This window comes from Ictidomys tridecemlineatus, chromosome 10 (genome assembly GCF_052094955.1).
Source record: "Ictidomys tridecemlineatus isolate mIctTri1 chromosome 10, mIctTri1.hap1, whole genome shotgun sequence".
NCBI lineage: Eukaryota > Metazoa > Chordata > Mammalia > Rodentia > Sciuridae > Ictidomys > Ictidomys tridecemlineatus.
In genome coordinates, this window is record NC_135486.1 from 136,557,595 (window position 1) to 136,578,027 (window position 20,433).

Below are 20,433 nucleotides of genomic sequence, written 5' to 3' on the forward strand. Positions count from 1 at the left end.
GATTGGCTGGAAGAGGACACTGGAGGAGTTCAGAACAGAGAGAAGGCTGGGGTGTTCTCTGCTTTACTTTGGGGTGCATCCCTCTGGCCCTAGCCCCTTGCCTCTCACCTACTATTCTGCCTGATGTCCCACAAACGTCATCCAGTAGGGGATGACCAAAGGGAAGAAAGACCCCCTCACGGCCAGAGCGGTGAGCATGCTGGTACAGGAGAAGAGCACAGGTGCCTAGCTCAACACCACCACGGCCTCCGCCTGGGATGAGTCTCTGTTGTAAGATGGCTGCTGACAGTCACACAGAGGGAGCCCTGAGGACTGTGGCACAGGACAGACACTCCCAGCTGATTACACAGGTCTGGAAGTTGACTGGGCTGTGGAGGAGGCCAGGTCTTGGGGCAGTGAGGACAGCAAAGCTGTGCAGGGAGAGGAGAGCTCACCCCAGAGCCTTCATCTACAGGAGACTGTATGCTGCCCAACCCATGGATAAGCGTCTATCACTGGAACATGGTGGGTCCATCTCATTTGGGAGCCTTGTCCATGAAGAACCTAATGTGGTCAAAGAGACAGACTTACAAGCAGAGAGAGAGGGTGGAGGGGGTGGGCACCTGCCCCACTTTCCTCAGCTGGAAAGTGGGGTGCTGGTGCCTCCCCAGGAGAAGGGAGTAATCTACCCAGTGTGCCTGGAATAATGCCTACCCCTAGGAAGTCCCCAGGGGTGGTGGTCACCATCTCTCGTCTACCAAGAACATACCACAAAGGATTTGGCACCAACAGGAGTGGGACAGGGTGAATCATGGCTCTTGGGACGAGCCAGTTATGTATTCCTTATTGCTTCTGCTAAGGGAGGCTGGCAGGACGGCTTAGGCTGAGAATGGCCATCCTGGGCTGTGGAGGGCCTCCAAGTAGAATTCACCTTTCAATTATGACGGTTTTTCTCCTTTACCTTTCCAGTGTGTTCTAAGACATTTTGCTCTTTAAAGTTTTTACTAGTTTCAGTGATTATCCAATAATAAAATCTTCTTCCCTAATTCAGAGGACTTGGGCACTTTTCTTGAGAAAGAGCTGGATTGGGATAACCTGAGAGAAAGGGAGACTTTTTGCTCGCACAAAATCCAGAATACAAATTTTCATAGTATCTTTATTCATCGTGGCCACAAAGCATAAACAGCTCGAATGTCCTTCAACTGCTGGACACTAAGCAGAATGGGCACCTGTGCCCTGGAGCACAAGCCCCTCCCCAGGTCCTCTCATTAGAGAGACTGCACAGAAAGCCCAGGCCCCACCCTGCCCATCACCCTACTTGCTGATAGGAGTCAGGGAAGACCTGGGCACCATAGACTCAGGGGTGGGGACTGAAGCCAAAGCAGCACACTTGGGAGGTAAGCTGGCTTCTCCTTGGCTGGCTTGGCTGACAGAAGCAGAAGGCCAATGGTCTGCCCTCAGGTGTACCTCCTCATCTGCTGCTGGATCCATGGCACGAAGGACTGGACCCGAGCATAGACCCCAGGAATGTCGCGGAGGGCACAGCCTTTGCCCCAGCTGACCACTCCCACCAAGCTCCAGGAGCCTGTCATCTTGCACACCAGGGGCCCTCCAGAGTCACCCTAGGAGGAAAAGGAGTCACTGGGTATTGGCCCCAAAGGTGAAATGGGGGTGGGCAGGTGGAAAAGGACTCACATAGCAGGCACTGCGGCCCTCGCTGCCCGCACACAGCATGTCATCCAAGATGATTCTCTGGTCCCTGTGTTGGTGCCTGCTGGCGTTGTGGTACTGTTGCTCGCAGACTGCATTCTCCACCACCTGCACCTCCACCTGCTGCAGGCGGAAGGGTGGGGGCAGGGAGCCTAGGAGAGAAAAGGGGGGCTAGCAGCACAGGTGTGGCTAGACCCTACCCTTGCCCGAGCTGACCTGCCACGGCCACCTCCCCTCTGCATCCCTGGCCTCAGTTCCCTCCTGTCACATACTGTGTGGAGACACAGCTCATAGGGACCATATCCACCTGAACCCTGGCACTCCACACAGGCTCTCTACAGGCCTGCAATTGGGGCACCAGAGAGACAATGAACAATGTGTTCTTCTGGTGTCTCAAAAACACATTTTTTAAGGTTAGAAACTGGAGGAGCAAACATTTCCCCCACTCAGAGCACTGAGCTCTGGGCTCAGGCTTTCCCTGTGCAGGTGCTGAGGCTCCCATGGAGACCTCGGTGGGTGGGAGACGATGGGAGTGCCCTGGGTTCCTCTGCCACTCCCTGGATTCCCTCTGAAGCTGCAACCCAGAAACCCAGCACCACCCGGCCTCCAACAGTTCTCAGAGCAAGTGTAGGTCCCACGCAGAAACCCTTTCAGCCACACCCTCTGTATGTACCAAACATGCTGATGGCGCCCCAGCCAGTCACCCAGCACTGGTCCCTTGGGGTGACACTATCAGACAGGGAGGAGAGCCTGACGGGCTTGATGTTGGCAGAGCACACTGCAGGTTTCACCAGACGCAGCAGGGCCACGTCTGAGCCCAAGAAGGCATTCACATAGTCATGGTGGACAATGACCCGGTTCACACGCAGCAGCTCCGTGTCCCCATAGAGGAAAACATTCCCAGCCTGGACCCGGTAGGCTGATGGGTCAGCATCTTTCCTGGAGTTGGAGAGAAACCATGGAGGCAACTCACTCTAGGTCCCTCGGGGCATTGCAGAAGGCCAGCAGGCCTAGGAAGACAAAGTGGCCCCACATGTGCAGCCCAGGCCTTGCCCATACCCCCTGACTTAGCCCCCCCATCCAACCCAGAGCCGGGCGGAAGGGAGGGGACTCACCGGCCAATGCAGTGGGCAGCAGTCAGCACCCACTGTGGGTGGATGAGGGAGCCCCCACAGATGTGCACCCATGCAGCCCAGTGGTAGCTGTAGACCCTCAAGCTGACCTGCCACGGCCACCTCCCCTGGGGGGCACTGTGGCCACCCACGATGCCCACCAGGTCGTTCTGAGAGACGGATGCTAGAAGCAACAGGTGAAGGTCAGGGAGCCTGGCACACACAGGCCAAGATCCCCAACTCGGGCCCGAACAGGCCGTGCACACGTCCCCAGATGCTGGGGACAGTGCTCACAGGCTCCTTGAGGAAGGGACAGGGTCAAATGGGTCAGGACTCACCCGGGGTCCCAGCACTGGAGGTCCCCACCAAGAGAAGGGTCACAAACCACAGGCTCAGCATCTGCAGAGGACAGACACAGAGGGTACTGGGCTACCTGAGGCCAGGGGTAGAGCAGGCCAGGGCCAGCCACAGTAGTCTGCAGGGACAGCACCCTACCTTGCCAGGGCTCCTGGGCTCCCTCCTCCCTGGGCCTCTCTATCCTTTATCCTCCAGCCACAGGAAGTGGGCAGGGGGCTTGTCCAGTGCTCTGCTTGGAGGAAGGGCAGAGAGGAAGTGGCATTTGGCCTGAGATGCAAAAGGGGCTGGTGACCCAAACACGGGGTTCTAGGTCCTTGCCAGGGTCTGGGTCAGCCAGAGTCAGGATTACTCGGACCTTACCATGATCTTGGAAGAGTATCCCTAGAGGATGGAGTGGGAGAAGGGCTGGTTGGCTCAGGGTGGTGCTGAAAGAAGGGCCAGCACCTCCTGAGGTTGTTCAGCACCCTGGCAGGGGACAGGTAGGTCAGCAGCCTTCCCCAGACATGGAGGTGCTCACTACCAGGTGGCCAAGCTCCCTGGGCTGGGAGCATCTGGTCACAGGAGCCACGTCCTGGGGAGCTGCTGCTCAGGCTCCTCTGCTGGGCCTCTGTCTTCTGGCACCTCTGTGCCAGGCCAGGCTCTGCTCCTGTCTGGGCTAGTGCAGACCAATCTCTTACCACCAATCTTTCCTGCTGGCCACAGGAAAGCCCAGCAGGTGCACTGCCCGAGGCCGCTTAGGGACAGCCCCACATTCAGGGTCAGTCCTGAGGCCCCCATGCACCATCCCCTGCATACTCCATGACAGACTGGACCTCTCTCTAAGTGGACAGTCCCACTCTGTGGGGAGCCATCAAGCTGGCCACCTCCTCTCTGGCCATCTCACCCAAGCCCTCAGGCCTCTGCACCCAGCAGGAACCAGCTCCTCCTTGCTCCCCCAGGTGACTGGGACAGAGATTCCTGTCCCTCTCATGACTGGCTGGCCCTGAGCTCCAGATGCAGGCAGGCCTCTAGGGTGGCTGGTGATGCAGGTCACAGTGGCTGTAAGTGACAAGGCTTGCAGTGCCTTGGGAACAGGGACAGTTGCAGAGGGGACCGTGGAGATCCACAGCTGGACCAAGGGCCACCTTAGCAGGAGGCAGAGGACTGAAGGCCTAAGGCAGGCAGAGGGCCCTGCACAGGACTGGGTGAACCCGAGAGCCCCTTGACCTGGGCCTGGGGGCTCTGGGTCTTGGCTTGCAGAGACCCAAACTGAGCACGGTAGAACCATGCTGTGTCCAGGCTGGGTCTCTGCTGGAATTGGGGCAATGGAGTCCTGGCATGAAGGAGGTGGGGCCCTGGGGTGTCCAGGGAGGCTGAGCCCCACAGCTATCAGAACCAGCTGGCAAGAGCAGAGGAGGGAGAGGGGCACATGTTGGGGCCTCAGGAGAGGCCTGGAGGGAGCACCCAGCCACCCAGGCCCTCCTAAGGGCAGCTGCCACCAGTGGAGAAGGAAGTGGGGCCAGGGATGTGCCCTTGGTGCCCTCCTGGGACAGTGTGGCCCCCCTACACAGTGACACCAGGGCCATCTCCCTCAGAGAAACACTACACGTCCTGCTTCTATTCCAGGCATGGGGCCTGGGCCACTCAGCATGGAGGGGTCCACCTGCGGCCCCCCACTACTTGATCAAGACAGTGGTTAAGAATCGAGGACTGGGACAGGATATCTGGTCACCCTGATAGGGTCAGGACCAGGCTACCATGAGCACATTCAGCGATAGCATCAGAGAAAGAACCAGGGACCTGGGGGCTCCGGTTGTGTGACTGTTAGGACTGGGGCCAGATGGGCTGTGGCCAGGATGCCTGGGCTCAGGTGAAGGATGTGGCCACCCAGGCAGTGTTGCAAGAGGGCTGCTTGGGCAGAAGGCTGGACAGAGGGATCCCGCACAGGGGCATCAGTGTCTCTGAGCCGAGGGCTCTGAAGGCTCAAGGTCATGGAACCCAGGGAGGAAGGGCCTGGAGCCCAGCCTTGGAGGCCAGTTCAACCCCATCAGGATAAACCAGCTTCCTTGACTGGGGCTGGGGCTTCCCAGGACCCGAGAGACTGTCCCCAGTGTTTCTGGGGTCTTTGGGACCATTTTCTGTGGCACATGGTGTGACAAGTCAGGATGGGTGTCATCCACTGCCCCTCTGGTGCCCCTCGGATGGAGAAGACAGGCAGGATGCAGGGAGCTGGGGGTGGCTGCAGGTGCTGGAGCTGGCGTAGAGATGCCGCCCAGGCTCTGAGGAGGCCCACCACAGGCTGGTACCAGGGATTGAACCCAGGGACCCTTGGCCACTGAGCCACATCCCCAGCCCTTTTTGTTTTTTAGTTAGAGACAGGGACTCACTGCGTTGCTTAGGGCCTCGCCGCTGCTGTCCTTTTATCATTTTTGGTTTTTTAATTCTTTCATTTTAATTTATTTTTTATTTTCTTTCCAGTGCTGAAGATTGAACTCAGGATCTCACACATGCCAGGCAAATGCTCTACCACTAAGCCACCCCGCTGGCCTAGGTTTTGTGCTCTTTTTAAAACAATCTAGGGATGTAATTCAGCTTTGCATTGCTTGCCTACCATGCGCAAGGTCTTGGGTCTGATCCCCAACACTGAAAACAAACCAAAAAAATTATTTTTTGTTTACATGAAAATGAAGATAATTCATAATATCCCCCTGTAATGTTTTTTGTTTGTTTGTTTGTTTGTTTTTGTTTTTGTTTTTGTTTCCTTTTACAAAATAAGACCTTCAGTGTGGGAAGCACTGGCGAGTGACACTGGCCAAACTCCATCTTCCTAGTGTGTCATGTACAAATATGTAACAACAAATCCCACCAACACGTACAACTGCAATGCACCGATAAAAAAGAGTAACTCTCAAAAAAACAAGAAATTCCGCAGGACTGGAGCCTGTGGCAGTGGGTGGCAGGAGGCCCGTGAGGCTGTTTGTCTTCCACCCAGCTAAGCTCTCTGCAGTGCTGCTGGGGAGATGTGCCACCTTCATAGGCCCAAGCGCTATTCCTCTGGGAATTGCTGCTGGGTGGGCTGCCTTCCTGAAAGCCTTCCTCCAGATCAACCTGGGTATTGGGGCCTCTACCTCAGAGCCAAGGGCACTGGGAGTTGTGCTTTCCACTTCAAACTGACTTGAGCGCGGTCTTGAGTTTACTTCCACAGCTGGCCCAACTAGCCCAACAGCACAGATGGAAACAGGGCTGGAAACAGGGCTCATACAGAGAGGCTGTTTCTGCTGGTGAGGCTGCAGAGCAGGGCTGAGAGGACGGATGCTCATTTCCATGTGAGCAGATAGGTTTGATTTCTCTTTTTTTCTTCTTTCTATTGAGGATTGAACCCAGGGGTTCTCTGAGCTAAAGCCCCAGGCCTTTTTATTTTTTAAATTTTGAGACATAGTCTTGCTAAATTGCTCCGGCTGGCCTAGAGATTGCAATAATCCTCCTGCCTCAGCCTCCTGGGTCACTGGGATTACAGGTGTGCACCACTGTACCTGGCCATACATTTTATTTTCTATGACACATATAAAATTTATAGATCTTATAATGTACAATTTACAAATGTAAATTTTACAGATTTGAGTGAGCAAAAGCAACTTTCTTTAAAAAATAGGGGAACAAATCCCATTGGTGATGACATTGTAACCAGAGTCATGTAACCCTGTGATTGGTTATAATCCCGGTAGTCACAACAGACATGCCATGTGCTCCTTGATCTCCATTCCTCAGCCTGTGAGAGGGCTGTGAGTATAGGCAACCATGCAGTATAAACTGTAGTCCTTGCCTCATGACCTCTTCCTGTCCAGAAGACAGTCCAGTGTTCTCTATATAACCTTAGCAGGACTGAGCCTGTGGCAGAAAAAAAGAAACAGCGGCTAGGGATGTAGGTCAGTAGTAGGATGTTTGTCCAGCATGCTGGAATCCTTGGGTTTGATCCCCAGTACACAAAAAATAACAAGGAGATGCAGAGCAGGGCCAGCCAAGCATTTTTAATTCCTAAAGTTTTCATGCCAACCAAATACAATTTATTCAAAAATTCTCTTATCAAATTGAGTCTTATAACCAAAGATTAATTCTCTTTTTTAAAAAATATGAACTAATTGTTTTTTGTTTGTTTATTTATAATTGTAAATGGACAGCATGCCTTTATCTGTTTAGTTTTTTTATGCAGTGCTAAGGATCAAACATAGTGCCTCATACATGCTAGGCAAGCGCTCTGCCACTGAGCCCCAGCCCCAGCCAGATTAATTCTCTTTTAATCAACAGTTTGGTATAACAGTCTACTTGCACAAAGCTGCCCTAAACACGTAAAGACTCAGCTGTCACACTTTAGGAATAATCGGTAGCGATCCCTAATATCGGTAGCCCAGGACACTGAGTCTCCCTGTCCATGGCCACCCACATGGGGCATAGTTAGGCCAAGTTGGCTGGCTGGCTGGCTCCTCTGTGAACCCTCGCCTGCTCTGCCAGACTTTTTTCCAGGTGGCATGCAGTCTCCTGGTTGGGAAAGCACTGTCAGTCCCTCTGCAGTGTCCCAGGCACCCTGGGAGGTCTAGGAAGACTGCTGCTTGGTCCCAGGCAAGGACAGCCTGGCCCCTTCCTGGCCTGGCCTACCCCTTCCCCTGGTTTCTCACCTGGCCTATAGCTCCAGATCACCTGCCCCACGTAGGGCAGAGGCAAGGAGGTGGCAGGCCCTGAGGGTCCCTGGCCCAGAGGAAGGGCTACCTGCATTTCACCATTAAGTGGAACGCTTGCTGCAGGCTTTAGTGACATCATGCGAATTTGTCAAGGCCTTATCTTTATCCAAATATGTGGTTGAATGTGTCAACCAAAATATTCCAATCCTTTTCCTCATCTGCTGGGTATATCCTATGCCATTTGCCTCTGCTCTTTCCCTTGGTAAATTGCACAATCAGTTCTCTCCCCCCATGGTTGGGATCCTGATGGAACTCAGGTGGCCCAGTTGATTCAGAATGCCACCTGCACTCACCAGTGGTTTGCCGGAAGCCTCCTACCCAGCCCCAAGGTGTCTCCTATGCTGGGCTTGGGGCTGGCAGCTGGGCAGCAGATGAAGCTCTCTCCCTTGGGGCTGGGAAGGTCAGAGGTGCCCAATGAGGGAAGCATAGAGGACCTTGCTGGAGCCGTCCCTCCCCAGAGACCAGCAGGAAGCCCCAGGTTATGAAGGGACAGGAGGGACACAGAGGTGAGCCCCCACAGCTAGGCAAGGGCAGAGCACAGGCGGTGGCATCTTCAGTGGGGCTCAGCCATCCCTCAGCCCTCTGCTTGCCCTCACTCCACAGACCCTCGCACCCTAGGAGGGGTGGACAGCGAGTCACTCCTGCTGCTCAGGCAGTAGCCAGTGCCCTCAGGGGCCGACGCAGGGTCCCCACATATGTTCCCACTGGCAGTGATCTTTGTCCAAGATCCTGACCTGTCAGGGCCACTCTCCTGAAGGTCAAGACCCCACGATGCCCACAAACCCCAACACTGGGCCCTGCCCAGAGCTCACCACTGACAGCTGCCCTGGTGCCTCCCAGGACCCAGGGTGAGCCCGCCAGCCACATGTGGGGTCACCACTCCTCCCAAACCAGTGCAGGCCTGGAGATGGGGACAGGTCCCAGGACAGCGGGAACATTGAATGGGGCCAGGACCCACAGGCACGGAACCCCAGGTGCAGGAGAGACAAGGACACAGTGCAAGTGGGGCCTGGTACCAGCCCTGGAAGCCTGGACAGCGGCATCCTCCACACAGGAGAACCAACAACCCCAGCCCCAGAGAGCCCCAGGGCCCAGATGAGCCACGTGGAGCCCAGAACACCAGAGGACATAGGAAACAGGGCCCCACAGCGAGAGAGCCAGGTCTGTGTGAGCCGGAGCCAGGGACCCACTTCCTACACTCTTCCTGCCTCTCCAGGGGCACTAGACAACTGCCCTTGGAAGAAGAGGACTTCCTGTCCCTTCAGCTGTCTCCTGGGGCCTAGGCAGCAAGGGCTGGTGAGATGTGAGGTGAGGGCCTACGGTTTAGAAATAAGCTTGGGCAGGTCTGCTCCTCAGAGCCCCAGTGGGCTCCAGGGCTCTGGGGACAGGTCCTTGCCAGACACTGAAAAGGAGCTGAGGAACAAGGGCACTGCTGGCTGGCACCAGGATTCCTTGGTGGCCCTGCCTTCCCTGGCATCCCATTCTTGCCATCCTGGGCCCTCGCCCAACTGTGAATACCTCCACCCCCACCCCAGGAATCCTGCACACAAGGCTCCCCCATTGGCCATGTCAAGTCACTGAGCCACAAGCCAGAAAGTCCCCACAGGGGGATTCCCCAGACTTAGCACCAGCATTCAGTACCATTCTGCAGCAGACCCTGCCTCCAGGGCAAGAGCCTTGGACACCCATGTGTCAAGTCCAAGGGTCCAGGAGGCCCAGACCTAATTGTGGACTCAGGTGCTCAGCAGCTTCTAGGGACATGTGTCTAGTTTTGCAACCTTAGAAGAGCTGGGCCCAGACACAGTGGCACGGGCCTGCCATCCTGGGAGGCTCAGGCAGGAAGATCACAAGTTCAAGGCCAGACCCTGTCCCAAATTAAAATTTAAAAATAAAAAGGACTGGAAATGTAGCTCAGTGGTAGAGTGCTTGCCGAATATGTGCAAGGTCCTAGGTTCAATCCCCAGCACCACAAAAAGAAGAAAAAGACGTGGGGGTGGGGGGGTGAAATGAAAACTGTGGACTTTTTAAAGTTTATTTGTTTTTTTAGCAGCTTTATTGAGATAAGACTCACACCATCCACCCACTTAGTGTGTAGTGCGATGGGTTTCAGCACATTCGCAGGGCTGTGCAGCATCTCCAGGGCTGATTTTATAGCATTCACCCTCCCCCCAAAAAAATGCCTGTGCCCTCCAACCCCCCACTAATCCCCACCCCTGGCAGCCACCCTCACTGTCTCTGTGGGCTTTTGAGCATTGCCCCACAAGGTCTTCTGAGACCCACTTCACTCACTTGCTTGCTGGAGATCTGTGGGCTTTTACCTGTGTGGTCCCCTCCCAGTCCCAGGAAGTAGGGGAGGTCCCCCAACCTGAAAGCCAGCTCCCAAGCTTGGAGTCACCTCCTGGCTGAGGCTGTCCCAACCCCTGCTGGTCTCAGTGGCTTCCTAACTCTGGGTCAGGGTCCAGGTGTCCAAGGACATTCTAGCGAGGGCCCCTTCCTGGCTCATAGACAGCACCTTCTTCTCCCATGGCCTTTAACGAGCTTCCTGGGGTCCCTGTTACGAGGGCACTAATTCCCTCTCTCCCTCCCCAGTGCCACCACACTGGGACTAGGGCTTCAGAATTCACTATGAACTTTGCAGGACTCAGCCATCAACCATGGGAGAGGGTTCCTCCCAGATGTCACTGGGGACCTGACCCTCCCACTGAATTCAGCTAGATGCTGCCCAATGCAGACTCTGGGTAGGAGGTTGTAGAGTACCACAGTGAAGTCAGCATTCCCATCTTTAGAACTGGAATGGCCGCTTGGGTATCTTGACACCACTGGGTAGGGATTGCAGTGCCGGGTCGGGTAGGTCCTCCAAAACCAAGCTCTGCCCAAACAGCCAAGTGGATGTGCAGCCCAGGACTGTTCCCACTGTGGGTCTGCCTCCCTTTGAAGGCCAAGGATCACAAGGTGAATTGAGGCTATCAGAGCCTTCCTCTTGCCAGCATTGTGGCCTTGGGAACACTGACCAAGGACGGCCACTCTGCTGGCTCACCATTGTCCACCTCTGGGCTCCAAGTCCAAACAGAGATCACTTAGACAATGCACATTTTAATGAGAGACAGGGTGAGCAGGAGGCCTGGGTCCTGCCACCCATCCACACCCACCACACTTTAAGAGACACCAGCTCAGAGCCCCTCTCTCCCGGGATTCAGGGAAGTCCAGGAAACTCTGGGCCAGGAGGGCAGGGGTCTCAGTGCTGAGAAGAGTGAGGAAGTTAGGGAGAATGTAGAACTGGGGAGAAGCAGGGGCATCACAAGGAAGATGGGGGTCGCCACCATCGTATAGCCCTGTCCTGGCCTGTCTAGCATCCAGGAAACTGGGGGACATGGTGATGGATCCAGGACACGTAGCTCATCACTCGGGTGTAAACCCCAGGTAGGTCGGCATGACCACAGCTGTGGCCCCAGCTCACCACCCCAACCTGGATCCAAGTGCAGTTCCACAAGCAGACGAGGGGTCCTCCAGAGTCACCCTGTGGAGAGGCCAGACTCAGTACCTCCAAGATCCTCTGCCTGGAGTGCCTGGGTCCCCACTTCATTGACCACTTGAGGACAGAGACAGGGTGGGTGAGCCTCACCTCGCAGGAGTCCCGGCCCCTGCTGCCTGCACACAGCATGTCCTCCTTGATGACCCTCTCAGAGATGTCTGGGAAGGACATGTTCTGGTACTTCCGGTCACATTCCTGGCTCTCCACTATGGGGACCTCCACCTCCTGCAGGTGGTAGGGCTCAGGCAGTGGTGCTGTGGGGAGGAGCCAGGTGAGCACCTGGGGCTGGGGGCTCCCACCTCATCCCAGCAATGGAGATAGAATGGACACAGGCCTCCCTGATACCCACTGTAGTCCTTGATGTTGCCCCAGCCGGTCACCCAGCATCGCTTCCTCGAGGAGACCCTCAGGGAGGCATCCGGGAGGACGACGGGGTGCACCTGCTCAGACAGAGCCATGGGGACCTCCAGCCGCAGCAGGGCGATGTCCCCACCTCCACTGACAGACAGGCTCTCATTGTACTTGGGGTGGCAGACAATCTCAGCCACCTTTGCCAGCTGGTCATCTTCATAGAGCCTCAGCTGCCCCACCTGCACCCTGAAAGCACAAGCCTCCAGCTCCCCCCTGGGAGAGGGGAGCAGGAGCCCCTCAGGGTGGCTGGCCAGGCCCTCAGGGAGGCCAAGCTCTGCAGCAGCCCAGGAATCTGGCCACACCTTCGGGGCCAAGGCTTCCCTGCAGCCCAGGGAGGGGCCCCAGAAATCCTGCCTCCCACCCCTGGCCCCTTGGCCCCCTCCTGGTGCCCACCTGCACCCAGCAAAAGAAATGGGTGGGGCCCACTCACGGCTCAACACAGTGGGCAGCTGTCAGCACCCACTGAGGGTGGATGAGGGAGCCTCCGCAGACATGCTCCCACAGTCTCCTCCTTATATTGTAGAACCTCAAGCTGACCTGCCACGGGAACCTCCTGGTTGAGACAGGGCAGCCCCCCACGATGCCCACCAGCTCCAGTCCTGGGCGGGGGTCTGGGGAGGCACGTGGAGGGGCTGTCAGGGACCAGACAAGGGTCTCCCCAGGGCTCAGGAGGCAGCAAGGCTCCTGGCGAGTGAATGATGCCCACACAACCCCAGGAATGGTCCTGTGAGCCCTGGGGGTGGGGACAGGTCCTGGGGCAGGAAGGTACGGAGTAGGGTGGGATTAGGACTCACCAGGGGTCAGGGGAGTGGAGCCCCCCAGGCAGGGGAGAACCAGGAGCAGCAGCCACAGCATCCTAGGGACCAGAGAGCTCCTGGGCCAGGAGTATTGAGGATGGACTGGGATGGCTGGGGTGGTCCTGCTCCCTCCTTGGGTGTCCCCTCAGGCCCCATTTATCCCTCTGCCACAGGATGTGGGCACTGGCACACCAGCCCTGTGGGGGAGGGGGCTGGGGGAGTGCTGTGGCCAAGCACCTCTCCAGAAGCTGGGGCCAGATGGGGCAAGCCCTGGCATATGCCCTGCTCCCCTTGTAGCTGAAGGACACAGACCACAAGTGTGGGAGTATGGCATTGGAAAGGGAGAGAAATACCGTGAAGGACAAGTCAGAGGTTGGCTCCTCAGGCACTGCCCTTCTGTCCTCAGCGGGGCTGCAGAAGGACCAGGGATACCCCAGCTGTGGTTATCTCCTCCACAGCCTGGAGGGACTCCTAGCCATAAGCTCAGACACGGGCTGGGGACCTCAGCTAAGGAAAGGCTGTTGGAAGGCCTCCTTGTTATCCGGAGGTCTGTGGAAGGGTCTGTGTGGGTGGGAGGCCCAGGAAGGTGGGCCCTGGCATGCTGACCTCACAGTGACCTCCACATGCAGGTGAAGATGGAGGAAGAGGGGCCCAAGCTCTGTTTGCCACCTCCTTGGGGGCCATTTGGGCAGGACACTGACTGCAGCCAGGACCGGGACCCCTACCCCCCTCTGTCTTCCAGCACAGCTGGGTCCCTCCTGTGGGCTGAGCCAGGTGGTGGACAGCACTTAGGCTGGGGAGGCAGGACAGAGACTACACAGGAGGAGAGAGGCTAGGCCTGCGGAGACCCTCGGGGCATTCCCCAAACTTGGAGGGCTCAGGCCTGGGCCCCCAAAGAGTGACAGTCATCTCTGATGCCTGATGCCTTCTTCAGGCCTCTCTGTGTCCCTAGGCTAAGGACTGTGTATGGTGGGTGGGTCTCTGGGGGACTACTATGTCATGGTTCCTGATCAGAAAAAGGGAGCTGTGGGGTCTCCTGGTCTCCCCTTCCATGAGCCTTCTGTGATCCCAAAGCCCTTGCAACCCTGGAGGCCATGGGCTCTTCAGGTCCAGCATGGAGTAGCTCCTTGTTATGGGCCAAATTTTGCCCCCTGCCATTGGAAGACAGAGACACTTGTCTGACAGGGCTCTCTGGAGCTCCCTCCCATACCTGCAGGTGACCCTGGTCCACTAAAGCCACACATCAAGTGGCTTTCAGCCTAGAGGGATCCCTAAATGTGGCAGCAGAACAGATGCCCCCTGTCTGCACACATTGCCATGCCCCTGCAGGCTCTGGATCTCCACAGCCCCCAGGAACACTGGGGCTTCAGGCTGAGGACCCAGGCCATCGCCCTGTCCCCCGGACCCTGCCTGCCTAGGTGACCACTCCTCCTCTTGGGCCTCAGACACTAAAGGGCTGACCACAGCACCCTATGGAAGGGACACTGCTTCCCCACACTGCCCACAAATTTCCATACCCACGAAGAGACCTGCGATCAGCATGGGACACCTGCAACAGGGGATGTCCACTGTCAGCAGAGCAGCTTCAAATGCTGAGGAAGACACTTAGAGCCTGGACTGTGCCTCCCCAGAACAGCGGCTCAAGCAGGAGGCAGCGCATTCTCAGGCAAAGCCAGTGTCAGACCCATGAGACAGCCAAATGAAAGGACGGTTTCAGAAAATGTTGCAAGAGATACAGTCAGCAAAGGAAATCAATGATTAAGGCAAAGGCCACTGTTATCTTCAGAAAACAGGTAGCGCCCAAGAAAAAGAGAAAGCCCTGCCCAGTAACGCAGCACCAACAGTCTAGATGGTATCCGTGTGGTGGACGGGGGAGGTCCACGCATGTATCCCTCCAGCACAGAGGCAGGGAGGGAAGAAAGTCAACACAGAAAACAAGTGAATTCTACAAAAGAATAAGTCAAGGGGGTGGGAGCAGCCTCCGTGGGTCAGTGGCTCTAACACAGTCCAAATGCAGCCCACAGGTGCATACAAGAGAGGACCCCAAGTGCACTGTTTAGAAAGGAGAGACAAGGACAGGTGTTCACCAAGAGAGCATAAAAATGTTCAGAAATTGATTAATTGATTAATTAAGTTAAAAAACTTGCTCCCATCAAAAACCACTTTAGAAGGCTAAGTGGGTGTGTGCCAGGCCCTGGGCTCCATCCCCAGCACCAGAAAACAAAGAAGCAAACAAAAGCACTGAAAGAAACGAAAGGAGGCCTCCAGCTGCCCATGGAGAGAAGCCTCTGCCTCCCAGTGGCAGCCTGGGAGGGCTCCCTGGAACCCCACACACCCACACAACAGGCAAATCCAGAGGTTCAAACCTTGGTGTCCACTTCAAGGACACCCAGGAAACCCACCAGGCCATCAAGGGTATGCGGGTCCATAAAGCCACCAAGTGTCCAAAAGATGTGACTTTGAACACACCCAGGTTGAGTCCTATGGGGTCCAGGTAAATTTGCCCCCACAGGAGTCCCCTGCAACATGCAGGTAGGTGATCCTCAGTGAAAAGGAACAGATTGTTCTTCAACCAGGAGAAAAAGATCCTGGAAGAAGCCAGAGAAACAAAAACAAAAATAATAAATTAAAAATAAATAAATAAAATAATTAAATAAGTTTAGCATAAAATAAATGCAAATAGGGCTGGGGATGTGGCTCAAGCGGTAGCGCACTCGCCTGGCATGCGTGCGGCCCAGGTTCGATCCTCAGCACCACATACCAACAAAGATGTTGTGTCCGCCGAGAACTAAAAAATAAATAAATATTTTTTTTTAAATTCTAAAAATAAATGCAAATAAAAGTTAAAAAAAAAAGTATTAGAATCCTTGTAAGAAACTCCAAAATTAGAAAACAAAGACTCAGTTAAAAAAATGGTGCCCGACACTTCCTACAAAAGAAGTCAGAAATGGGCAAAACATTTGAGCATCAGTAGTCATGATACTCCAAGTTACCAGTGATGAGTCCTGCTCCCTCACCTGTTGAAGAAGAACATTAGAGAAGCAAGCCGAGGCAAGCACATAAGGCAGGGTTTATTTAAAAGGGGTCACATAGACTTCTCCTGGGAGGGAGAAGGGGGCCATAGCTGGTATCCTGGTATCCTAAGAAGTGAGAGTGTTCTGTTCTTTTATAAGTCCTAGGCTTCCTTTGTTCTCCTGCTCTCTTCCCCTTATCTCTCCTTCCTGCAAACTGGGTCTAGACTCCAGGAGATGCTTGGTGGGATGGCCAAAAGGTGAGAAGTAGATGGGCTGCAGGGATCAAGGTGGAGTGATGGGGCAGGAAGAAGGCATAATTAAAAACTCCTTGTAGGGAGGGACAGTCCCTGGAACAGGTTACCTTAGCCAGAGGTTGGAGCCAGGGGCTGATTTTCTTGATAAGGGTGGAGGGAGGGCTCTGCAGGAATTAACATTTCAATCCCTCCATTCTTTGGATCAGACCCTAGTCTATCTGCCTGTCTAATTCTGGCTTCAGCCACTGGACAGAGAGTTGAAGTGGGCACAAGCCTGTTAAATTAGTGGGTTAAGAAGCTGGCAACCCAGCCGGGCACAGTGGCTTAGGAGGCTGAGGCAGGAAAATATCAAGTTCAAACCCAGCCTCAGCAACTTATCGAGGCCCTAAGCAACTCAGTGAGACCCTGTCTCTAAATGAGATACAAAATAGGGCAGGGGATGTGGCTCAGTGGTCAAGGGCCCCTGAGTTCAATCCCTGGTACCCAAAGGGGGGAAAAAAAAGAAATTTTATAAAGATCTCAGTAAGTGTGAAAAATTAATCATCAGTTCATTATGTAAAATATAAAACTCAGTGAAAAGGAAAGAAAAAAAAGTATTTGCCTGGTAAAAGATAACTATAAAAATCAGTCCTGGGGCGAGAACAGTGTCCATGCCTGTAATTCCAGTGACTCAGGAGGCCGAAGCAGGAGGATAGCAAGTTGGAGGCCAGCCTCAGCACACAGCAGGCCCTGTCTCAAAAAATTTTTTAAAAGAGGTCTAGGGATGTAGCTCAGTGGCAGAGTACTCACCTATTTGCATGGATGAGGCCCTGGCTTCAACTACCAGCATCACAAAAACAAATACAAAAGATAAAACCCAAGCCAGGCACAGTGGCACATGCCTGTAATCCCAGTGATTTGGGAGGCTGAGTCAGGAGGATCATGAGTTCAAAGCCAGCCTCAGCAAAAGCAAGGTGGTGAGCATCTCAGTGAGACTTCGTCTCAAATAAAATACAAAATTTGGCTGGGGAGATGGCTCAGTGGTGCTGCTGAGATAAATCCCTAGCACCAGAAAAAAAGATAAATCCTAGAGGAATCATTATCCCAAATGGAGGTTTGGAAGCATCCTTTAAAAAGACAAAAGAGAGGACTAGGGCTGTAGCTCAGTTGGTAGAGTACTTGCTTTGTGTGCACAAGGCCCTGGTTTCTAAGCCCCAGCACCAAAACCAAAAAAGACAACACAGAGTTCCGTCTCTACTTTATTCAATGTTTTTAGAGTCCTAACAAGGGTAATGAAAAGAGAAAAAGGAATAAAAAGATTAGATTTGGAAAGAAGATTTTTAAAAGGCTGTCATCATCTTCTTACAGAAATCATGTTCAGCAAGAGACCAAGCACTGGGCTGAGGCTGGGGTTCAGCGGTAGAGCACTCGCCTACCACGTGCGAGGTGCTAGGTTCAACCCACAGCACCACATAAAAATAAATAAATGAAGTAAAGATATTGAGAGAGAGAGAGAGAGAGAGAGAGACCAAGCACTGTTGACAAAACCTCTATCCTGATGCCAATAAAATAACAAGGACATGATTTTGAGGGATAGCTTTGCTGGCAAAGGAGAAACACAGGGGACTCCTGTCTCAGACACTGTGATTCTGCCCATCAGTGTGAACAGGGGGCTTTCAAAGAGGTGACTCAAAGGCTACATTCCACTGTTCTCTGTCTGGAGGTGTGATTCACTTGTTAATTTGGGAGATAGTCATTTCTGAGATATTCTGGTGCCAACCCCAAAGTCTGGTGAGTGTGTGCTCAGGGACACATAAATCTACCTAGGATGGGGAAGAAAGGTAATACTAAATCCACTGCGATTAAGGACAGGGAGTGATTAGGGAGAAGCAGGGAGAGAGGAAGAGAAAGAAACATGTTCATTTTAAAAATAAATAAAAACCGATGTGATTCTGCAATCTGAATACGGGGTAAAAATAGGAGTTCATAATCCACTTGAATCAAATGTATGAAATATGATATGTCAAGAGCTTTGTAATGTTTTGAACAACTAATAATAAAAATAAAAATAAATAAATAAATAAATTGCAGTGGTGCACGCCTGTAATCCCAGTGGCGCCTGTAATCCAGCGGCTCGGGCGGCTGAGTCAAGAGGATGAGAATTCAAAGCCAGCCTCAGCAAAAGCAAAGTGCTAAGCAACTCAGTAAGACCCTGTCTCTAAATAAAATACAAACTGGGGCTGGGATGTGGCTCAGTGGTCGAGTGCCCCTGAGTTCAATCCCCAGTACTCCCCCAAAAATCAGTTGTAGTAGCAGAGCAGCAAGGGCTGCATTCAGAGTAAAAAGTGGACCATTGTTACAGCCTCAGAGGGTGCAGTTGGACACTGGGCATGCCAGAGCAGTGGGTGGACTGCAGATCCAATGGACCCTCTGAATGCTCTGCTCTGTTGAGGATCCCTTCCAAGTGCCATGAGCATGTACAGGTCCCCAGACACACTAGGATTGAATTTGGGGCCAATCTGAAGTCCAGCTTCCTATGATGCAAAGAATACAGAGTGGTGTGACTGGATATGTGGCTACTCATGGGCTCCCCAGCACCAAACGGAGGCCACACAAGAGACGCTCCTATTGAAACCAGAATTAGACAGTCAGTGTAGATAGGTAAATCGAGTCAGGTCGGATCCAGGAGGCCAATTTTGAGTGAGTCTGGGAAGTTGGAGACAGTCCCCTGTGGGATCTTATCAAGAACCTGCCCCAGCTCCAACCTGTTGCCCAGGTAACCTGTCCCAGGAATTCCCCCTCCCAACAGGAGCCATAAGGTTGTTAATGTGTCCTTGCCTACTCCATCCTGCCCTTCCCCCTTCAGCCCACCTGTTTCCCACCTTTTGGCCTTCCCACCTAGCATTCCTGAACCTAGTCAAGTAGGCAGGAAGGAGAAAGATTAGGGGGAAAAGGCCGGAGAACAAAGGAAACCTAGGACATATAAAAAGAGCGGAATACCTCACTTCTTGGGATAACGGGATACCAGCTATGGCCCCCTTCTCCCTGGCGGGAGAAGTCTATGTGATCCCTTTTTAAATAAACCCTGCTTCATATGCTTGCCTTGGTATGCTTCTCTAATGTTCAAACTTCAACACGTGGGAAAGCAGGACTTGTCACCGATAACCGGCGATGCGGTATCAATATCCTGTGCTGGGCCCACCGCGGCCATTGGCCCCATCCTATGCTCCCTGGCCCTGCTGAGCCCAGCCTTGCAAACACAGGTTAATCAGACAAACATCAACCATGGGCATCACCAACCTGAGCCCCAGCCCCAGGCCTCCTTTGTACCACAGCAGGCCAAGGAGCCACGATGACCAGGAGACAGTCTAAGGGTAAGGGCAAGGACCCAGGAACTGGCTCAGGACCAAGAGCAGAAGCCTGGCCTTTCTCCTCCTGTTCTGCTCTTCCATTCAGAAAGTTTGGGGACAATTAAAGAGAAGCGCCAGGAAAACAGGTGGTACTGCCATTTACCAGTGACCAGTCCTGCTCCCTCACATGTTGAAGTATAACATTAGAGAAGCACGCCGAGGCAAGCATATAAAGCAGGGTTTATTTAAAAAGGGGTCACATAGTGGCTGGGATTGTGGCTCAGCGGTAGAGCGCTCACCTAGCATGCTCGGGGCCCTGGGTCCAATCCTCAGCACCACATAAAAATAAATGAATTAAATAAAGGTATTGGGTCCAACTACAACTAAAAAAATAAATAAATATTAAAAAAAAGGGGGGCTGGGGATGTGGCTCAAGTGGTAGCGCACTCGCCTAGCATGTGCAAGACGCTGGGTTCTATCCTCAGCACCACATAAAAATAAAATAAAGATGTTGTGTCCACTGAAAACTAAAAAAATAAATATTAAAAAAATCTCTCTCTCTCTCTCAAAACAAAGGGGGGGTCCATCACATGACTTCTCCTGGGAGGGAGAAGGGGGCCATAGTTGGTATCCCAGGAAGTGAGAGCAGTCTGTCTTTTTAAAGTCCTAGGCTTCCTTGGTTCTCCTGTCTCTTCCCCTTACCTCTCTCCTTCCTGTGTACTAGGCCCGGGAGATGCTTGGAGGCATGGCCAAAAGGTGAGAAGCAGAAGCAGATGGGCTGCAGGGGCCAAGCAGGATGGGGGAACAGGGTGCATCAATTAACAACTTTTAATTAACTTCCTTGGGACAGGTTCTTAGCAACAGGTTGGAGCAGGGGTGGAGGAAGGGCTCTGAAGACATTAATATTTCAATCCCGCTCCAATTTCCCAGACCCTAATTGGCCTCCTTGCTCACTGGATTTGCCTACCTATATTGACGACCTCTTTTAATTCCGCTTCACTGAGTCAAGTTGTAAACCGCCATGCCTCCCTGCCTTCTCCCCCACAGCCCAGCAGGTTGGCTTGGCTTGAGGCTTCTTGTCACTAAGGCCATCCCCAGACCCAGGCTTCCCAGCAGGGAGCCCCATAGGCCTCCTGGACCCACTGCTTTGGGTGACCAGTGGACAATGGCACAGGTGTAGCTGGACACAAAGCCTAGGCCAGCAAGGGGATGTTGGCTGGACA

The 20,433-nt window shown here is 53.6% G+C and overlaps 2 protein-coding genes across 2 annotated transcripts; both read right to left on the reverse strand.

Annotated features, from left to right (window-relative positions):
• Window positions 1-1,139: 1,139 nt before the first annotated feature.
• Window positions 1,140-3,263, reverse strand: LOC101965973 (serine protease 29). The gene is made up of 5 exons (XM_005337886.4): window positions 3,140-3,263; window positions 2,805-2,985; window positions 2,363-2,628; window positions 1,675-1,841; window positions 1,140-1,601 (listed from the first exon to the last, which is right to left on the reverse strand). The coding sequence occupies exons 1-5, from the start codon at window positions 3,198-3,200 to the stop codon at window positions 1,437-1,439; spliced, it is 840 nt and encodes a 279-aa protein (XP_005337943.2). The 5' UTR covers window positions 3,201-3,263; the 3' UTR covers window positions 1,140-1,436.
• Window positions 3,264-10,949: 7,686 nt separating this feature from the next.
• LOC101965676 (mastin) lies at window positions 10,950-13,019 on the reverse strand. The gene is made up of 5 exons (XM_005337885.4): window positions 12,611-13,019; window positions 12,247-12,427; window positions 11,755-12,029; window positions 11,496-11,659; window positions 10,950-11,390 (listed from the first exon to the last, which is right to left on the reverse strand). The coding sequence occupies exons 1-5, from the start codon at window positions 12,669-12,671 to the stop codon at window positions 11,220-11,222; spliced, it is 852 nt and encodes a 283-aa protein (XP_005337942.4). The 5' UTR covers window positions 12,672-13,019; the 3' UTR covers window positions 10,950-11,219.
• Between the last annotated feature and the right edge of the window lie 7,414 nt (window positions 13,020-20,433).